The sequence below is a fragment of the Sparus aurata genome, chromosome 9 (assembly GCF_900880675.1).
Source record: "Sparus aurata chromosome 9, fSpaAur1.1, whole genome shotgun sequence".
Taxonomy (NCBI): Eukaryota; Metazoa; Chordata; class Actinopteri; order Spariformes; family Sparidae; genus Sparus; species Sparus aurata.
Window position 1 is genome coordinate 6,354,219 of NC_044195.1, and position 16,255 is coordinate 6,370,473.

General features: G+C 42.4%; 2 protein-coding genes across 9 annotated transcripts; one reads left to right on the forward strand and one right to left on the reverse strand.

Moving 5' to 3' along the window:
- Positions 1 to 9,477: 9,477 nt before the first annotated feature.
- Positions 9,478 to 12,631, reverse strand: LOC115587637 (G8 domain-containing protein DDB_G0286311-like). 6 transcript variants are annotated; one of them, XR_003985101.1, is made up of 6 exons: positions 12,266 to 12,631; positions 10,890 to 11,101; positions 10,405 to 10,498; positions 10,240 to 10,327; positions 9,927 to 10,100; positions 9,478 to 9,836 (listed from the first exon to the last, which is right to left on the reverse strand). XR_003985101.1 is itself a non-coding variant. In XM_030427560.1 (3 exons), exons 1-3 carry the CDS (start codon positions 12,392 to 12,394, stop codon positions 9,498 to 9,500), a joined length of 642 nt encoding a protein of 213 aa, XP_030283420.1. In that variant the 5' UTR covers positions 12,395 to 12,631; the 3' UTR covers positions 9,478 to 9,497. The 6 variants fall into 6 exon arrangements, 1 of the variants encoding a protein (XP_030283420.1); XR_003985102.1 differs by having other exon boundaries at positions 10,890 to 11,126; XR_003985104.1 differs by lacking the exon at positions 10,890 to 11,101.
- LOC115587636 (trace amine-associated receptor 1-like) lies at positions 12,028 to 15,859 on the forward strand. 3 transcript variants are annotated; one of them, XM_030427559.1, is made up of 4 exons: positions 12,028 to 12,043; positions 13,714 to 13,852; positions 14,012 to 14,134; positions 14,323 to 15,859. In XM_030427559.1, the coding sequence occupies exons 3-4, from the start codon at positions 14,049 to 14,051 to the stop codon at positions 15,131 to 15,133; spliced, it is 897 nt and encodes a 298-aa protein (XP_030283419.1). In that variant the 5' UTR covers positions 12,028 to 12,043; positions 13,714 to 13,852; positions 14,012 to 14,048; the 3' UTR covers positions 15,134 to 15,859. The 3 variants fall into 3 exon arrangements, with proteins under 3 accessions (XP_030283419.1, XP_030283418.1, XP_030283417.1); XM_030427558.1 differs by lacking the exon at positions 12,028 to 12,043 and having other exon boundaries at positions 12,779 to 13,852; XM_030427557.1 differs by lacking the exons at positions 12,028 to 12,043; positions 13,714 to 13,852 and having other exon boundaries at positions 13,931 to 14,134.
- The last annotated feature ends 396 nt before the right edge of the window (positions 15,860 to 16,255 follow it).

Genomic DNA, 16,255 nt, shown 5'->3' on the forward strand with positions numbered 1-16,255 from the left:
GGATCGGGGACCGGGGCGCCCTGGGTGGCCGGGCGCTGCAGCAGCTCCCGCAGGAGAGCACGATCGTCCCGCTGTGCCGCCGCGATGTCCGCCAGTGCCTGCGACTGCTGCCGCTGGAGCGCGGTGGTGCTCTCCTGCATCGCAGCGAGGTGCTGGAGGGCCAGCGACAGCGGCGTCTGCCCTTCCATGTCCCTGTTCAGGCGCCAGAATGTGAGCTTCACCGCTCACGCTCGCTCGGGGGGGGGAGGGGAAGGAGGCAGGAAGCCGGCCCTGCTGCTTAATAAGAGTGCTTTATTGTTGGGCACGGGCAGAAAGTAAATGAAAGTAAGTAAAACAAAGGAACAGCCGTCACCCTGACGACTGTGGCTTGGGTTCTCGGTCCTTCTGCGGCCCGTCTCTGCTCCGGCCCGGCTCCTGGACCCAGCCTACTGCAAGAGATCAGAACCAGGTCACAAGCATGCTTATATAGCTGATTGATTACCTGATTCTCCTGCTGTCTGAACACCGGCTGAGCCACTCCTCTCTCTCCTCCAGCAGCCGGCGCCCTAACCACACCCCACTGCCACAGACCAAATTGTTAAATTTTAGAGCTTTTAACTTGATAAACAATGGATTTGTTGTTTCTCTGTAAGTGGTATTATTTACAATTCTTATGGCTCTTTTTTGAAGGATAAAGATTGGTTTAGTATTTGTTTTGTACGTTTTACCCCACACTTCCACACAGTAACTTATGTATGGAAGGATAAAAGAGCAGTACAAGGTGTATAGTGATGCTTGGTTTACAAAATCTTTAAGTTTGTATAGTACTGCAATTGACTTTGATATTTTAGTTTTTATATAGTTTACATGTGGCTTCCAGCACAATTTATTATCAATTATGATTCCAAGAAATTTGATTTTAGACACTCTTTCAATGACAACATTGTTTTTCATGAGTTTCTTATTTGAATTTATTGGTCAATTTCCAAACATTATACATTTGGTTTTATATAGGTTCAATGTTAACTTGTTGCAATCAAACCATCTCTTCAGTTTTTTTTATTCCATCTCAACTGTAACCGTGAGTTGTTCCAAGTTATTGCCGCAACAGAGTAGATTTGTATTATCTGCAAACACAATTGTTTTTAATAACTTAGAGACCTTACATATGCTGTTTATATATAATAATAACAACACTGGTCCCAGTACTGAACCCTGGGGAACCCCACAACTGACCGTCACCGTTGATTATTATGCATTGTTATTTTTGTGCAGGGAAGGCAAAGTAGATAAAGCTCCCTCTCAGCTTGTTCGTGGCCAAAAGTGTCCACCTCTTGTTTACATTTCCAAAATGCTATAAAACTAATATATATATGAAAAATGTTTCACCAGTTTTTTAAATTTGCATCAGTCCTGGTCATGAAAACTAAAATTTCATTCAAATTCTGAATTTTAACCCTTTAAATGCCTATTAGATAACATAATGCTGATGATTTATAAGGGAGAATAGCATTAAATCACCATGTTTTTACAAAATAATACATGCTACCTGAATTATTCTTTAACCATCATTGCAGCTTAATGTGTATCAATAATAAGCAGTATCAATGATTTTTATGCTTCATTAATTTTTTGTACAGTGGCAGAAAAAACATAAAAACTCCCTCTTAGCTTATTTGTGGCCAAAAGTGTCCACCTCCTGTTTGCTTACAAAATGCTATACAAACACTATATACATAAAATATTTGCTTCTTTCTTTAAATTTGACATCAGTCCTGATCATGAAATCCAAAATTTTAATCATTTCCAGAATTTTAACTGGGTCGTTTACCCATGTAAATTTCCATGCTCCAGGCATAGGAGGTTGCCACATCACAGGTGAACCTGATTTTAATGCCATACTTTGCAGGCTTGTTGGGGATATATTGTAGATGTCAGTGGTGTGCCCTCTTCGGTGCCAAAATGCGTGCTAAAGTGCCCTCTTGGGAGCCAAAACGCACGCTGAAAGGCCCTCTTGGGAGCCAAAAAGTGTGTTAAAGTGCCCTCTTGGTTAGCAGAACACAACAAACTGCCCCCTTGGCTGGTTAAAACATGATAAACTGCCCTCTTGGGTGACAAAATCAGGCACTAAAGTGCCCTCTTCGGAGCCAAAACGCACGCTAACGTGCCCTCTTCAGTCACAAGAACGTGCTGTATGTGCCCTTTTTTTGCCTTTCGCCCCTGCCTTTCAAAAGGTCTGTGCACGCAACTGGTCGAAGTCCACAATGACCTATGAATGCAACAAGCTGCTCGTCAACTCACACACATCACCCCCTGGATTAAATAAGAGGTGGAGGCAAGCAACCCACTTTTCCCACAGGATGCGAAATGCATCATTCCTGAAGCGTCCTGGGTGGGAGAGCCTGTCATCAAAGCAGATGTTAGCGCTGATCTGAGTGAAGCAGTAGAGGGGCATCGTGGCACAAAACGTGGCCTGTCCTGTCTTGGCATCCCACATGCCATGTGTTGCTTCATGTCTTGAGCGGTAGACGCCAGCCAGAATCAGAATCCCAATGTAGACTCTCATCTCCACTTCATCCACATCCTTCCAATCCTCACACCTTCGCCTTCCATGCAGGTCTGTGTTGGTGCACAGCAGCTGAATGATCTCCTCTGTAATAAAATGGTCAAAGGCAGACCTCAGATTGCTGATATGGGCAACTGCATACAGGGTGGGCTCTGGGGTGAAACCAGTGGATACTGGATCGTGGTGCAGGGTCTCTTCAGCAGTGGGAAACCACATAATTTTCCCATGACGAGACATCCACTCACCCGCCAGCCCCTCTGTCTCTGCCATCAGCTGATCGGCCTCCATCGCTGTGTCTGTACCGTCCTCTTCCCCTGAGGAAGAGGAATCAGGCACTGGCTGGAAGTCGTCATCAGTGGTGTTGCTGTCATCCTCTGAGGAAGGTGTCCCATCATCTTCAGGAGAGGACGTGTCCTCATCTTGGGTAGAAGATTTCTCCTCCTCAACCGCAGAGGATTTCTCTCCATCTTTACTCTCTGAGCCCATCACATACTCAAGTGCTTCAGTCAGGGCATATGACCTTCTCGCCATCCTGCAGATAAAGAAGGATCTGGGAGCTGATAGGCTCACTTATAGCATTAGTACTGACTGCACCTGCAAAAACTCCATGACAGATTTATAAACAGTGTCAGACTTTGTTTTTGTTTCCCCAGAAGCCAGAGGTCAAGATGACCTGTGATCCTTTTTTTTGGAGAGCAGCTATTTGAGTATGTAAAGGCTATTGTTGTTGTTAATTTATGTCACTTTATCTTGCTAATACTATTTTTTTTTCATGCACAAACACACATCATTACGTGACATCCTTAGGATCACACCTATGTCAAAATTGTGTCATTCATTTGCTCCATTGGAGTGCAGGAAGCCATCATACGCCCCTAGTGGAAACTAAGAATATTAACTGAAATTGCTCCCTTGCTCAAAAATGGACAAATGACACAATCTGGTAAAAAACATTAAAAACTAAAATTTTCAAGTGTTGAGTTTAGAATGAAAGCCATTTTACCTACATTAAATGATTTTATACCGTAAATCACAAGGAATTAAAAAAATTGGTTTTCATGGGTTTCAATTGGCCAAAAGTGTCCACGATAGAGCCATAAGTACAATTGTAGATACACAGTATAATATTGACATATTCAAAGAGCAGGTTTTGAAAATTTAAAGATCAGCCAAAAATCCAGACCCTTGGGAAATATCATTCCATATGCATTAACACAGCTAAAATGATCAACAAAAAGGAAGTGAGGTGGACACAAATGGCCAGCACAGAGTCCAGAGGATTAACCATAAATAACCTCAAACAAACTGTAACCAATTGGGCCTATGTACATTTGTGTGTGTGCTTGAGTGCGGGATTCCAGCTGGTGATGGGCATCACTCATGGCTGAGTCCATCATAGAAGCAATGGAAGTCCTTGGGCAACACCTTCTTCAGGTCTTGCAGGTGCTTGAACTTCAGCTCTCTAATGTTCTGTCTGGATGTGTACAGGGGGGACACTGTGGTGACTCTGTTGTTCTTCCTGACAGATGGGGACAGGTAAGGCTCCCAGTCGTCTGAGTGGCGAATCTTGTACTCCATAGTGCCATCCACGTTGTGGTAGATAGATGGATGAAGAATAGAAGAAGAAGGATAGAAGAAATTGGAAGGGAAAAGAGGGACGATGATAGAGGATAACAAATGTCAAGTTTTAATTGATTACACAGTTATGTCTGTTAACACAGAAGGCAATATTTGTGCAAGAATGTACGTGTATGATAAAAAAACCTGATTGCTCGGAGGTCATGCACTGTTGGATCTCCAGTGATTTTTCCCGGTCGGATTGACTTGCAGATGTTCACTTGGCTGAAGTCTGTGAAGAAGCTGTGGTCCACGTACCTCACACTGTATGGCCTGGGATTGGAGCGAGCTCCCCGGATCACTGCAGCATACTCAGCCGGAACACAGATGTCTCTGTCCCTCAATCTTCTCTCAATCACACTATGCACAGAGTCCATTCCATTTGTGTGTGACCTCTTTCAAGATACTTCTGTGTCACAGTCTTCTGCTTTTCAGTAGCAAACTTGAGGAGGGCATTGCTTAAGAGCAGGTTTCGGTTCTGGTAGCCGCATCCATCACTCCACAGAATGTACTCTTCATACAAGGGTTTTGCTTCAAGAAAGTTCACTATGCATGATGCAAACTCATTGGCAGAGAGACCAGCTTAACCCTCATGCCACAAATAATTGGCAGCATCGTTTGATGTCATGTCAAAACTGGTGAAGTTATGTACACTGAGCTTGGTCTTGTAATAGAGGGCGGAGGCTTGCAGCTTGGGGCAGAGCAGGAGCCCCTGTAGATCCATGCATGCCACCAGGGTCTTCTCACCTGCCTCTTCTTTGTCCTTTTGTTTCATCGCTTGTGCAGTGTCTTTTTTAATGCAGTGCTCCTCCCATGTGGCAGCTTCAATGTTCCCAGCCTTGAACGCACAGCAGGTATCACACTGCTCTTTCTTTGGGTGAAAGAGGGGCAGATTAAGGTCATTAAAAACATTAGAAAAGACTTGCCTTGACAGAGGCTGGATGCCACGTTTTGCACTACAGCACTTGTACTCTGAGTGGAGCTGACTGATGGACTTGAAAACAGGCTCCAGGTACATCTTAGAGGAAGAAGACCTACAGTAGTGGGAGGGAACTTTTGGAGGGTCCAGAAGGAAGGTCTTCAGGAAGTCTTGCCCTTCTGTCCTCACCCTCACTCTCACTCTCTCAGTCTTCTCAGGACTTGCCCCTCTTCTTCCTACCCACTTCAAAAAAGACCGCTGCTTTATGCCCAGGGTTGACAGGAACATGCGTTGGCACTCGCAGTCTTCTACCATCCACAACAAGGTGTCAAAAAATGGATGCTGACCTCCTGGATTCCTCTGCTTCTGTCCGCCGCCGCTTTACACTGCACATCTCTACCGAAGACTTAACAAAGATTTTCCTCTCTTTCCAGTCCAATTTCCCCCAGAAGTACTTAAAAATCTTCTCCCTCTTCGATTCTTTTACTTCTCTGCAGTGCAGTTTAGTGGACTTTTGACAGGCTGCAGACTGGCATGGCTTCCCCATCTGTCTTTCTTCCTTTAACACTGGCTCTTTATTCTTCCACCCCTGATATGATTGGCCCCTCATTCTCCTCCTTTTATGGACATTCACCCTCCAGGTCTCTGGATTTGCCCTCTTCCTCGGCCTTCCCTGACGAGCCTCATCAGCTGAGGAGTCCTCCTCAACTCCTTCTCCTTCTTTTGATTACAAGAAAAACAGAGAAAATAAATATGCTGTGAATGGATGTCGTTCTGTGTGTGTGTGTGTGTGTGTGTGTATGTTATTTAGTGTTGTTTTACTTATTAGTCCATTTTGATCTGTGAAGCCCTTTGAGTTGCATTTTTTGTATGAAAGTTTCTTCAGTGTTTCTCAGTCCTGGTCATGGGGGATTGAGAAACACTGCCCTGCATGTTTTAGATGTTTCCCTGCTCCAGCACAGTTGATTCAAATCTTCTGCAGAGCTTGATGATCAGCTGATCATCTGAATCAGGTGTGTTGAATCAGGGAAACATCTAACACGTGCAGGACAGTGGGTCCCCAGGACCAGGATTGAGAAACACTGTACAGAAATAAAACTATTATTATTATTCATAACAATAATACTACTAATAATACTAATAACTACTACAACTACTATTATTACTACTACTACTACTACTACCAATAATAATAATAATAATAATAATATTAATAATACCTCCATTTCCAGATTCTTCAGGGACAAAATTCTCGTCATCAGCCTGGTCACATTCAAGTTCATCTTGAAAAGAAAGATAAACACATTTAGTACACTGAACGCAATGTTGACACAATTCAATGATGCTTGTAGTTTGCATCCTTTGCTATGGCTAACTTAGTCCTAGTTTTCCACAAACCTTCCTCACTGCTGTCTACCAATGCCCCTGCCTCTGCCTCTGCCTCAAGTTACCTATCATATTTAACATTCACCAATGCACAAAGCTCCTCTAATGAATAAGACATGTCTATCCTGAAAAAGAGAAAACAGAATGCATGCAACAGTCAAAATCATTTTAAGGTACTAAATTGGAGAAATCAGACGTTTATGAACACATCTCTGTAAGTAATGAAATGTACAGGGTAAATAACACACATGATAATGATGGGCTGCTGACACACTACATAGTGCCAGTAATATACAGTAACGTTAGTATAACTGTGGGGTCGCTAGATGCGAGAGTAAGGGCCTGTCCCAATTCTCTCACTTGCTCCGAGAACACTTGCTATGAGTTCCCTCCACAGTAAAGTCCCCTCAATGAGGGAAGTGCAAAGGAAGATTTCCCCCTAAGAAATGGGACACCACTAGTATGCAAACTGACGTAGCGAACGTGTTCCCTACGTCACGCGCATCATCGACGTGTCTGATTAACCCCAGTCCAGTAGATGGCGGTGATACACATTGCAGGTGAACTGCAAACCACCATACAGAAGAAGTACTACAGCGTCTAAACTGCCGGAATTGTACAAGAAGAAGAAGAAGACGAACTAGAAGAAGAAGAAGAAGAAGAAGAAGAAGAACTATTTTCAAAACTATTTTTCATTCACGTTTGAAAATGCCGGTTCCAGTGGAGATCCTGCCTGTTGTGTGGGCTATGTTGATTTATCTTCGTCTGATAAATCAACGGGAGAGAAATATGCGAAACAGAAGACGCATTCGCCGTTTGCTCGCAATAGTCGCGATGTTTCAGGTATGTGGTTTTGTTTAATTTTGGCGCTTTTTGGCGCTTTGCTCAGCTACCAACCATTGTGTCTAAGGATGGCCTACACATTCAGATCGTATAATTTGCTTCCAGTCTATGGTAAAATGATTAAACTTGATACATTACTGGTTTTGATCGGTCAATCAATAATCATTTATATGGCTGAAAATATCATAGTTTCATGCCTTTGCATTCATTGTTAGCATTGTAAATATCACCAATCTACATTGTTGAATGTGTACTGCTACTTGATCATGGAGGAGATCACACTGGTGTTGTTGGGCCACGACTCGTACAATAATGTGGGTTGTTCATTGTTTTCCAGAGTGACCGCCCAGTGAGATACTGCAGATTGAACATTGATGTGCCAATCCTATGCCTGTGGTTTGATGTCGAGTTGGAGACCAGACAGGATTTCAGACTGTCTAGACGGGCCATGCATTCCCTACAGCGTCTGATGAGGAGAGAGCAGGACCATGGTTGGGGCCATGAATATGAAGTCCTCATCTTTGTTTAATGGCTTGCCCATGGTCTGTCCTATCGTGTGGTCTCAAGAGTTTTCAGTGTTCCTAAATCCACCGTTCACAGGATTGTTCACCGGGTGGCACAGTTCATTTGGGACAATCTACACAGAGCCATCAGTTTCCCCAAGCCTGCAGACCTGGACACTGTAGGTAATGGATTTGCACAGCTTGCTGGGACACCAGTCCTTAACAAAGCTGTTGGTGCCATTGACGGTTGTCACGTGCGAATCAAGCCTCCATCAGTCCATCGTCTGGACTATTTAAATTACAAAGGGTTTTATTCCATCAACGTGCAAGGCCTCTGTGACCATACAGGCAGATTCCTGGATGTTTTCGTGGGCTATCCAGGTTCAGTACACGACACCCGCATTTTAAAAAACAGTTTTTTCTATCTTGCTAGAAGATACCCACCTAATGGATACTTCATCCTGGGAGATGGTGGGTATCCTTGTTTGGAGACACCAGTCTCCCTCATCACTCCACATACAGAGAACCAGTGAATGGCCAGTTGCAATGGAAATTCAATTACCATCAATCAAAGGCCCGTTCTATTGTAGAGAGAGCATTTGGCATCATGAAGACTCGCTGGAGGTCAACTCTGTTCAGGGCCTTGGAGGTCAAACCTACATTTGCACCCCAGGTGATTGCATCATGTGCCTTCCTGCACAATGTCTGCCTGGACAATGGAGACGTCCTGGAGCCAGACAATGATGTGGCACTGGACATCCTGGACCCGGAACCTCCCCTCCAAGAAGCTGCTCAGGCACACGAGAGACCAGGAAATGCAACAAGGGACAGGCTTTCTGCATTGATCAATGCACAAGCCCCTCAATAGAATATTCTGTTAAAAATTGTAAATAGTTTACATGCACATGTTCTTTTGTGCTATTTAATTTTGTACATATGTTTCATTTTATACATTTCAACAAAATGTAAAGATCAGTTGATATTGTTTGTTTGTTTATACCATTTCATCAACAGGCTTGCTGCATTGATCAATGCACAAGCCCCTCAATAGAATATTCTGTTAAAAATTGTAAATAGTTTACATGCACATGTTCTTTTGTGCTATTTAATTTTGTACATATGTTTCATTTCATACATTTCAACAAAATGTAAAGATCAGTTGATATTGTTTGTTTGTTTATACCATTTCATCAACAGGCTTGCTGCATTGATCAATGCACAAGCCCCTCAATAGAATATTCTGTTAAAAATTGTAAATAGTTTACATGCACATGTTCTTTTGTGCTATTTAATTTTGTACATATGTTTCATTTTATACATTTCAACAAAATGTAAAGATCAGTTGATATTGTTTGTTTGTTTATACCATTTCCCAGAATCCATTACTTCCTGGTCAGTTGGATACAATTCCTTAAAACTCTATTAAACATTATTTGTAGAACATGTTGGTGCTAGTTTCTTTCATAATCTATATTGTTTGTATGATGATCAGTGAAAACAATTGATAGTCACATAAACTTGCTGGAATAGGTTTATTAATAAGAACAGAACACTGAACATAAATAACAGAACAATAAAAAAAAATCCATGAATATAAATAACAAATGAACAATTTATAATGAACAATTTATAAAAATATGGAAATGAACATGACTAACAAAATGGCTACTTTAACAGAACCAGTCTATTTATCAGGCATTTTGTCCACGAGTCTTTCAAACAGATTTAAAAACCTCTCTGTTTTCTCCTCTGATTCTGCGTGTCTCCTCTGTTCATTAGCCGATTCTGCTTGTAGGAAGTCCAGTATTTGCTGGTTGGCGTTCCTTTTCCTCTTTCTTGGGGATAGGGTTGGAGTGGCGGTTAGGGTGGTGGATGGTGTAGCTGGATTGGTGGAAGAGACTGGGGTTGGAGTGGCGGCTGTGGTTGGAGTGGTGGATGGTGTAGTGGGAGGATTGGTGGAAGAAGCTGGGACTGACTCAGGTAGGTCCTCCCAAGGGGATTCGGCATATGGTGTGACAATGGCCTGTTGGGGACAAAAATAATTCTGAGATCATATTGTAAAGTTATTGGCTAGTTTTGGAAAATGTTATAATTCCTACTCCATTCACCTTACCATTAGCAAGGCTGTGGGGTCCTCCTCAGCTGGCCTGAAGGAAGCCACGATGACTGGGGGATCAATTGCTGGCCTTCCACCCAAAATCGCATGCATTTCTGCATAATACGGCCAAGTTGACGCAGTTTTCTCCCCGCTGTCTGTGCCAGAGCCCGTCCTTGGCACTTTTAGGTCCTACAATAGCAACCAAACACACAAACACACACACACACACACACACACACACACACACACACACAGTGAAATTGATTTTTGTAATAGGAGTTGTAGGTTACAGGATAAAGACACGAAACATATCTATGCAAATAATTACCTTTTAACGCTTCTTTAAATTTTCCCACTTTTTGCTGGCCTGCTTGTGGGTGATTTGACCCTCCAGGCCCAGCTCTTTCACTGCTTGCCTGTAAACATATATTATGGGCATGTAGTTAGGGTCGATAGCTTTATCAGATATGATTTGTACAATCTGGTCACTCACTCCCACAGGCTTTTGGTGGCGAATTTTGTTTTAAGAAAACTGGCATCATTGGCTGCCCTAAAGCGGATGAGGCCAAAGGTCTTCTCTTGAGTCCCTAAAAAGACAGTTGTCATGAGAACAGGACATTTGTTTTCAATGTTCAATATGATAGGCTACGACCCGATATGTGTCCACGGCGTTTCTGTAACTTTTGCGAGTTTTCGCTTCTGAATCTGAACGTGTAACTCAGGTTTCTCTGTACTCATTACGCCTTGTTATCAAGAATATTTGAAGCCTGGATAAGCACGAAACATCTGCTTGTATACACCGAGACACACACCCCCGGTCATGGGCAGACTCTTGCGAAGCACTCGGCATATTTACGAACGTCGTCAAATAACGATTTTCAAAACTATAACTTAACAGTCCATTGCATATACATCTAACTAACATATTCCAACACGTTTCAAATTTTTTGACACTGGTATTTGCGAATATATACTTACATTTGTAATTGTCGTTTCCGCCGGTAGTCGCCATCTTGCTCCAGAAAATTGCCGTTGGCTGAGCGCGCAAGGCATCATGGGATACTCCCTTGCCCGCAAGCCTGGTCCAGAGCTGACTTGGTAGCGAGGGGGCATTTTTAGGGGAGGATAGGCACTTCCCCTTGTCCCTATAGTATTGGGACACCCAACCCCCTCACGGGAACGCGCAAAATCTAGGGCAAGGGGTCAAATCAAGGGCTAGGATTTGAATTGGGACAGGCCCTAACAGTATTAGCCTAGATGCTGTGAGTTTGAAGTCTGCCAGATATCCACGGTATAAGGAGTTTAAGGCCACAGAAAATAGTCTGATGTATAGCGTTAGCTTAGGTTGACGGCGGAAAACCCCATGTTTGATCTAAGTAAATATCTTTCTAATCACAATACAGATAAAGACACCATTTATTAGCATGCTAGTTAGCATGCTATCAAGAGCTACGCGCTAGCTATCAGCATTGAGTTGTAAAGAATTTGCAGTATAAAGTAATCCATACAAATGTCAATGTGAATGAATGTTAACTAACATTAGTACGAACTTGAATACAGTCATCAAACAAGAGGCTTAAAGGGGGTTCAGACCGAACGCGATAGATGCGAATGGAGCGGCAACTCTACATTGAGAATCAATGTAAATAGCGCGATGACATGCGATTCAGGCAACTGCGGCGTAAATGGAGCGTCTGGCGCGGCGCGAATGAAGCGTCTGAAGTGACATCCAATCAGCGATGAGTTCAAGCCGACGACGTCACTTTCGTCACTTACGGTTGTTTACGGTTGCTCAGAGCAACGATGGAGGAGAAGCTAGTTGTAGATGTGTGTGGGCACCAGGTGCTGTTCGACACCACAACTCACCTCAGACAGATGGACAGGCGCTCTGCAGCTGAGATGGAGTGCCTGTAGTTAGTGTCCAGGCAGGAGATCCTGGCACCGACCCGAGCTAACAGGTCCTCGAACTGGGCTCTGGTCAGCCTGAGGTACCGCTGGAACCGGTCGTCATCCAGACGGAGCTCCTGGAGGAGGCAGTGAAATTCCCCCCGCTCCGTGTGTCTCCGGAGGACTTCATGAATCCAGACACGACGGAGGGTGGTTTCCCGGCGTTTCTGGGACTTGTACAGCAGGTACAGTGCAGCAACGGTGGTGATATCAGCCATGATAGACGTGGAAAGACAGCGGGTTGAGAAATACTGGTTCAAAAATGAGCGGGCAAGCGCGAATGACGCGAATGACGCGAATGGAGCGAATAGTCCAAAATGATCATGCGGCGCGAATGAAGCGTCTGAAGCGATTGTATTCGTGTCTGTCGCGTTTGGTCTGAATGCCCCATTATGGTGATACTTTACCTTGACTGCACGAAGAAAGTTCTGAGTGGGGAGTCTCGCTTCTCGTTCAATCTGCGACTGCGAAGGAAAAAAGCTTATGCAATTTGAAAGGGGCGTGGAGATACACGGTTTGATGGACACTTCTGACATCCAATGGAGATACGCGTTAAATGAAACACCTAATAAAACCTCTTCTTATTGGTCATTTAGATGTTGAACACTAACAGTAGACAGAGGAGAATGGTTGCATTCCATATATCATAAAAAGTCCAAATCCTCAAAATTGGAGATACGCGGTTTTCATCGGACAGCGACGATATGTTACCTCACCCAACATCACCAAAACATCTTCAGAGGGCTGCAGTAAAACATTCTTCCTTCTTAACATTTAACGTTACAGGAACATTATTTGAAACAAAACATCCTGAAAATGCACTTTGAACATTAGATAAAAACATTTTTTTAAAACATAATAAAAACTTGTAGGGAATGTTGGCCAATGTTATGGGAACATTACCTGCTAGCTGGCTTTAGACTGACACAGCTGTAATTTTCTCGCCCAGCACACACATTGTTTCCAAAATGGATACCTGCGCCCACCTGTGCGCCCCTTGGCATGTTGGTCTTAAAATGAGGTGTGGTCAGGCGCTATGATGGCGGACTGCTGTCTTGACGCAGCAGAAAGTGAATGTGCCATGGATGAACAAAAAGCTGGTCTAAACCCAAAAGCACAATCAGTTTCCTGCTATTTAAAGAGCACATTAGATGCAACTAAACAGATGAGTTCATACACTCTTATTTTATGATTTGAGAGGCTGCTTTCTGTTATTTTAAAGATTTTCATGAACACGGTCATGTACTGTCTCATATGTACGAACTAAAAGCTGTAGTTATTAACGCTCTAAAGGACACAAGTTGGGAGTTTTAAGTAATCAAGTTCATCAAGTGAAGTTAATCAGCTGTTTCTTGTGCACAAATACACTTGTTAATGTAGGGATACACGTATAATTTCTGCTGCTGTGCTCTGTGCTGGCGCATTATCCATTGTTCAACTAGCAAAAGGGACTTGGACACGCCCTAAATGCACTAGCTGGCTTCACTTTAGATGACTGCCATAAGCTGTCTAAATATGGCCCATTGTCTCTTCCAGCTGACAGAGACAATTGCAGGTCATCTTCAGGCTTATTCTGTATTGAAATTAAGCAGTAAATCAGGTTCTTCTTATATAGTGCAAAATCATCTTGATAAACTTTCAAAAGAGCCCCAAACCATGTCCTTACTCCAAATGGTTCACCGACAGCTTTTATTTTAGTTTGGGCTCGACTGGGATAGTTTTTTTGTGATCATTTTACATACATTTCAGGGCATAGGAACAAGTTCATCAGCGTTCAGCCAGATGGGATAATGTCAAGTGCACAAAGATTAGGGCAAGAATGTACTCTCACAAAGAACAATGTTTACCACTTTAGCTCAGCCAACATGGACCTGTGACATCTGGCAGATGGCCAAATATGGAGATAAACATAAACCAAAGACATCAACATTGAGGAGGATGAACAAAGAAGTCAAAATACGTTAATCTCTATGGAGAGGAAGAAAGCAGCAGAGGTGGGGAGGAACGAGGGCTGGGCTGGAAGGATAGTGATAAATGAGTTGTATGACAGAAAGCTTTGTTCAAAAAGCTGCCAGAGCTCAGCAGGTTCTCCTCTCGCTGGTGATGGAGACCTTAAGGGGAACTGACCTCTGCTTTCCACAACTCCTCAACAGCTCCTGCAGGAAGCCAACACGTCCTCACTTTGAAACCATGCTGATTTACATTCTGCTGTCCTTCATCGCTCTGCTCACTGCAGCTCTTAACCTGCTGGTCATCATCTCTATCTCCCACTTCAAGTAGACATTCACTAATTTATTAAACTAATGAATAGTAGGGAAATGTATCAACATATTGGCCACTGTATACTGGGTGGTTTTGACAACTGTGAGAAACAGTAATCTGATCATATTTCATTCATGTGCTTGATCTGCTGTTATCTGAATGATGATTAATATGATAAATTCATGCTGTTCTTCCTCTCCAGGCAGCTCCACACCCCCACCAACCTCCTCATCCTCTCTCTGGCTGTCTCAGATTTCTTCGTTGGCCTCCTTATGTTCTTTCAGATTATGCTCATAGATGGCTGCTGGTTCCTCGGTGATCTCATGTGTACTCTGTATCAGTACCTAGCATATGTTATTGCCTCAGCTTCAGTAGGAACCATGGTGCTCATATCTGTTGACCGCTATGTAGCTATTTGTCATCCTTTGCATTACTCCAGTGAAATCACACAAAAAAGAGTTCAGGTGTGTGTTTGTCTGTGTTGGATATGCTTTGTAATTTTTCAAAGTCTGATCCTGAAGGATATATTGAAACAACCAGGCAGGTATCACTCCTGCATTGGAGAGTGTACATTTTTCATTTACTACATTGCTGGACTTGCAGATCTCACTTTTTCCTTCATTGTTCCCATTACTGTTATTGTTGTTTTGTATATGAGAATATTTGTAGTGGCTGTGTCTCAGGCTCGTGCCATGCGGTCTCATATGACAGCTGTAACACAATCAGGGAAAGTAACTGCAAAGAAATCTGAAATGAAAGCAGCCAGGACTCTTGGTGTTGTTGTAGTTTTGTTTCTAATATGTCTCTGCCCATATTATTGTGTTTCTCTTACAGGCCAAGATAACTTGCTCAATGCTCCATCTGCTGCCTTTGTATTATGTTTGTATTATTTTAATTCCTGTCTAAATCCTGTGGTTTATGCCTTTTGTTACCCCTGGTTAAGAAAATCAATTAAGCTTATAGTTACATTTAAGATACTGCAGCCTGACTCCTGTGAGGCAAACATAATGTAAAAACACTCTGTATGGGGTCTGAAATGAGACCCTGAGCATGAATAGACAAATGTACATGTCACGGTGAAGAGTAATCAAAAGCTACGAATAACATATATATCTTTGCATCGCTTATGCTACAATATGATATTCTGTAAGAATGACTGAGTCGATAACAGAGAAGCAACTTCAGGTTTGTTAATTTTCCAAAACAGCATTTTCGTGGTGGTGGCTGTGTAGTAAGCACAATGAAGTAAAGAAAACTGAGTTTCCATCCCCAACCTCTAGAAGTGCTTTTTCAGACATTATTCACATCTGAAGAAAATATTTGAAGTTGCTCAATTCTGTGGGTCCGTGACCCCCAGAGTTGAGCAGGTACTGTTTCTTCACTGGTGATTAAGGACAGACCTTCAATGTGGCTTCAACAAACCATTCAACAAGTTAGAGTACATTTTAAAAAAGAATAAAATCCATCCCATCTCTGAGGGATTGTTTCTCAGCCGCATTACTTTTTGAATAGCACATTTATTAAGTTATCCTATAAAAACAACACTCAATCACTAAATATATACAATTCAGTTAAACTAACTCCTCCAAATCATAGCTAAACAAACATTTTTGCCCCATACAGCCTTTAAGTTAAACACAAAATGATTTAAGAACTGTGATATATTGTTAGTATGTTGCCTACCAAGCCATGCAAGTAAAATGAGTTCAGAACCTTAATAATTATAGATGACTGCAATAAAAAGTTTGGATTGGATTTGAGGTCCCAAGAGGAGGAAGTGTGTTGACTGCAGATCCCCTAACTTCACCTCAAAGTAGTAGTTTGACATTTGTGGCTTTTAGTGAAATCTCTTTATTTATTGATTCAGACATGTTAAAGACAAAATAAGACAATACAATGAGTTTATTAATTATATAACAATAATAATAATAATAATAATACAAAAGTAAACAAGCTTTGAGAACATCAGGCATACAGCAAATCACTAAATACCACCAGAGAAAAGCAAATAAAAATTTCATGTCCGAAAAGGAGCAGGAAGGAAGTGTGAACCTATCGAGTCCTACTCCTTTTTTATATCTATATTTCGTTTTTACTTTATAATCATTCTTGTGAAATCAAAGATTCAGATCACA

Bases quoted from the DNA above. Each gene is read 5' to 3' on its own strand.
- LOC115587637 (XM_030427560.1), bottom strand. From the start codon at position 12,394: ATGTCAGAAGTGTCCATCAAACCGTGTATCTCCACGCCCCTTTCAAAT. The intron at 10,101-12,265 runs GTAAAGTATCAC...TTGCTATTGTAG, and splicing joins ACTTTCTTCGTGCAGTCAAG to GACCTAAAAGTGCCAAGGAC. The intron at 9,837-9,926 runs GTAAGGTGAATG...TGTCCCCAACAG, and splicing joins ACCCCACAGCCTTGCTAATG to GCCATTGTCACACCATATGC.
- LOC115587636 (XM_030427557.1), top strand. From the start codon at position 13,962: ATGGAGACCTTAAGGGGAACTGACCTCTGCTTTCCACAACTCCTCAAC. The intron at 14,135-14,322 runs GTAGACATTCAC...CTTCCTCTCCAG, and splicing joins ATCTCTATCTCCCACTTCAA to GCAGCTCCACACCCCCACCA.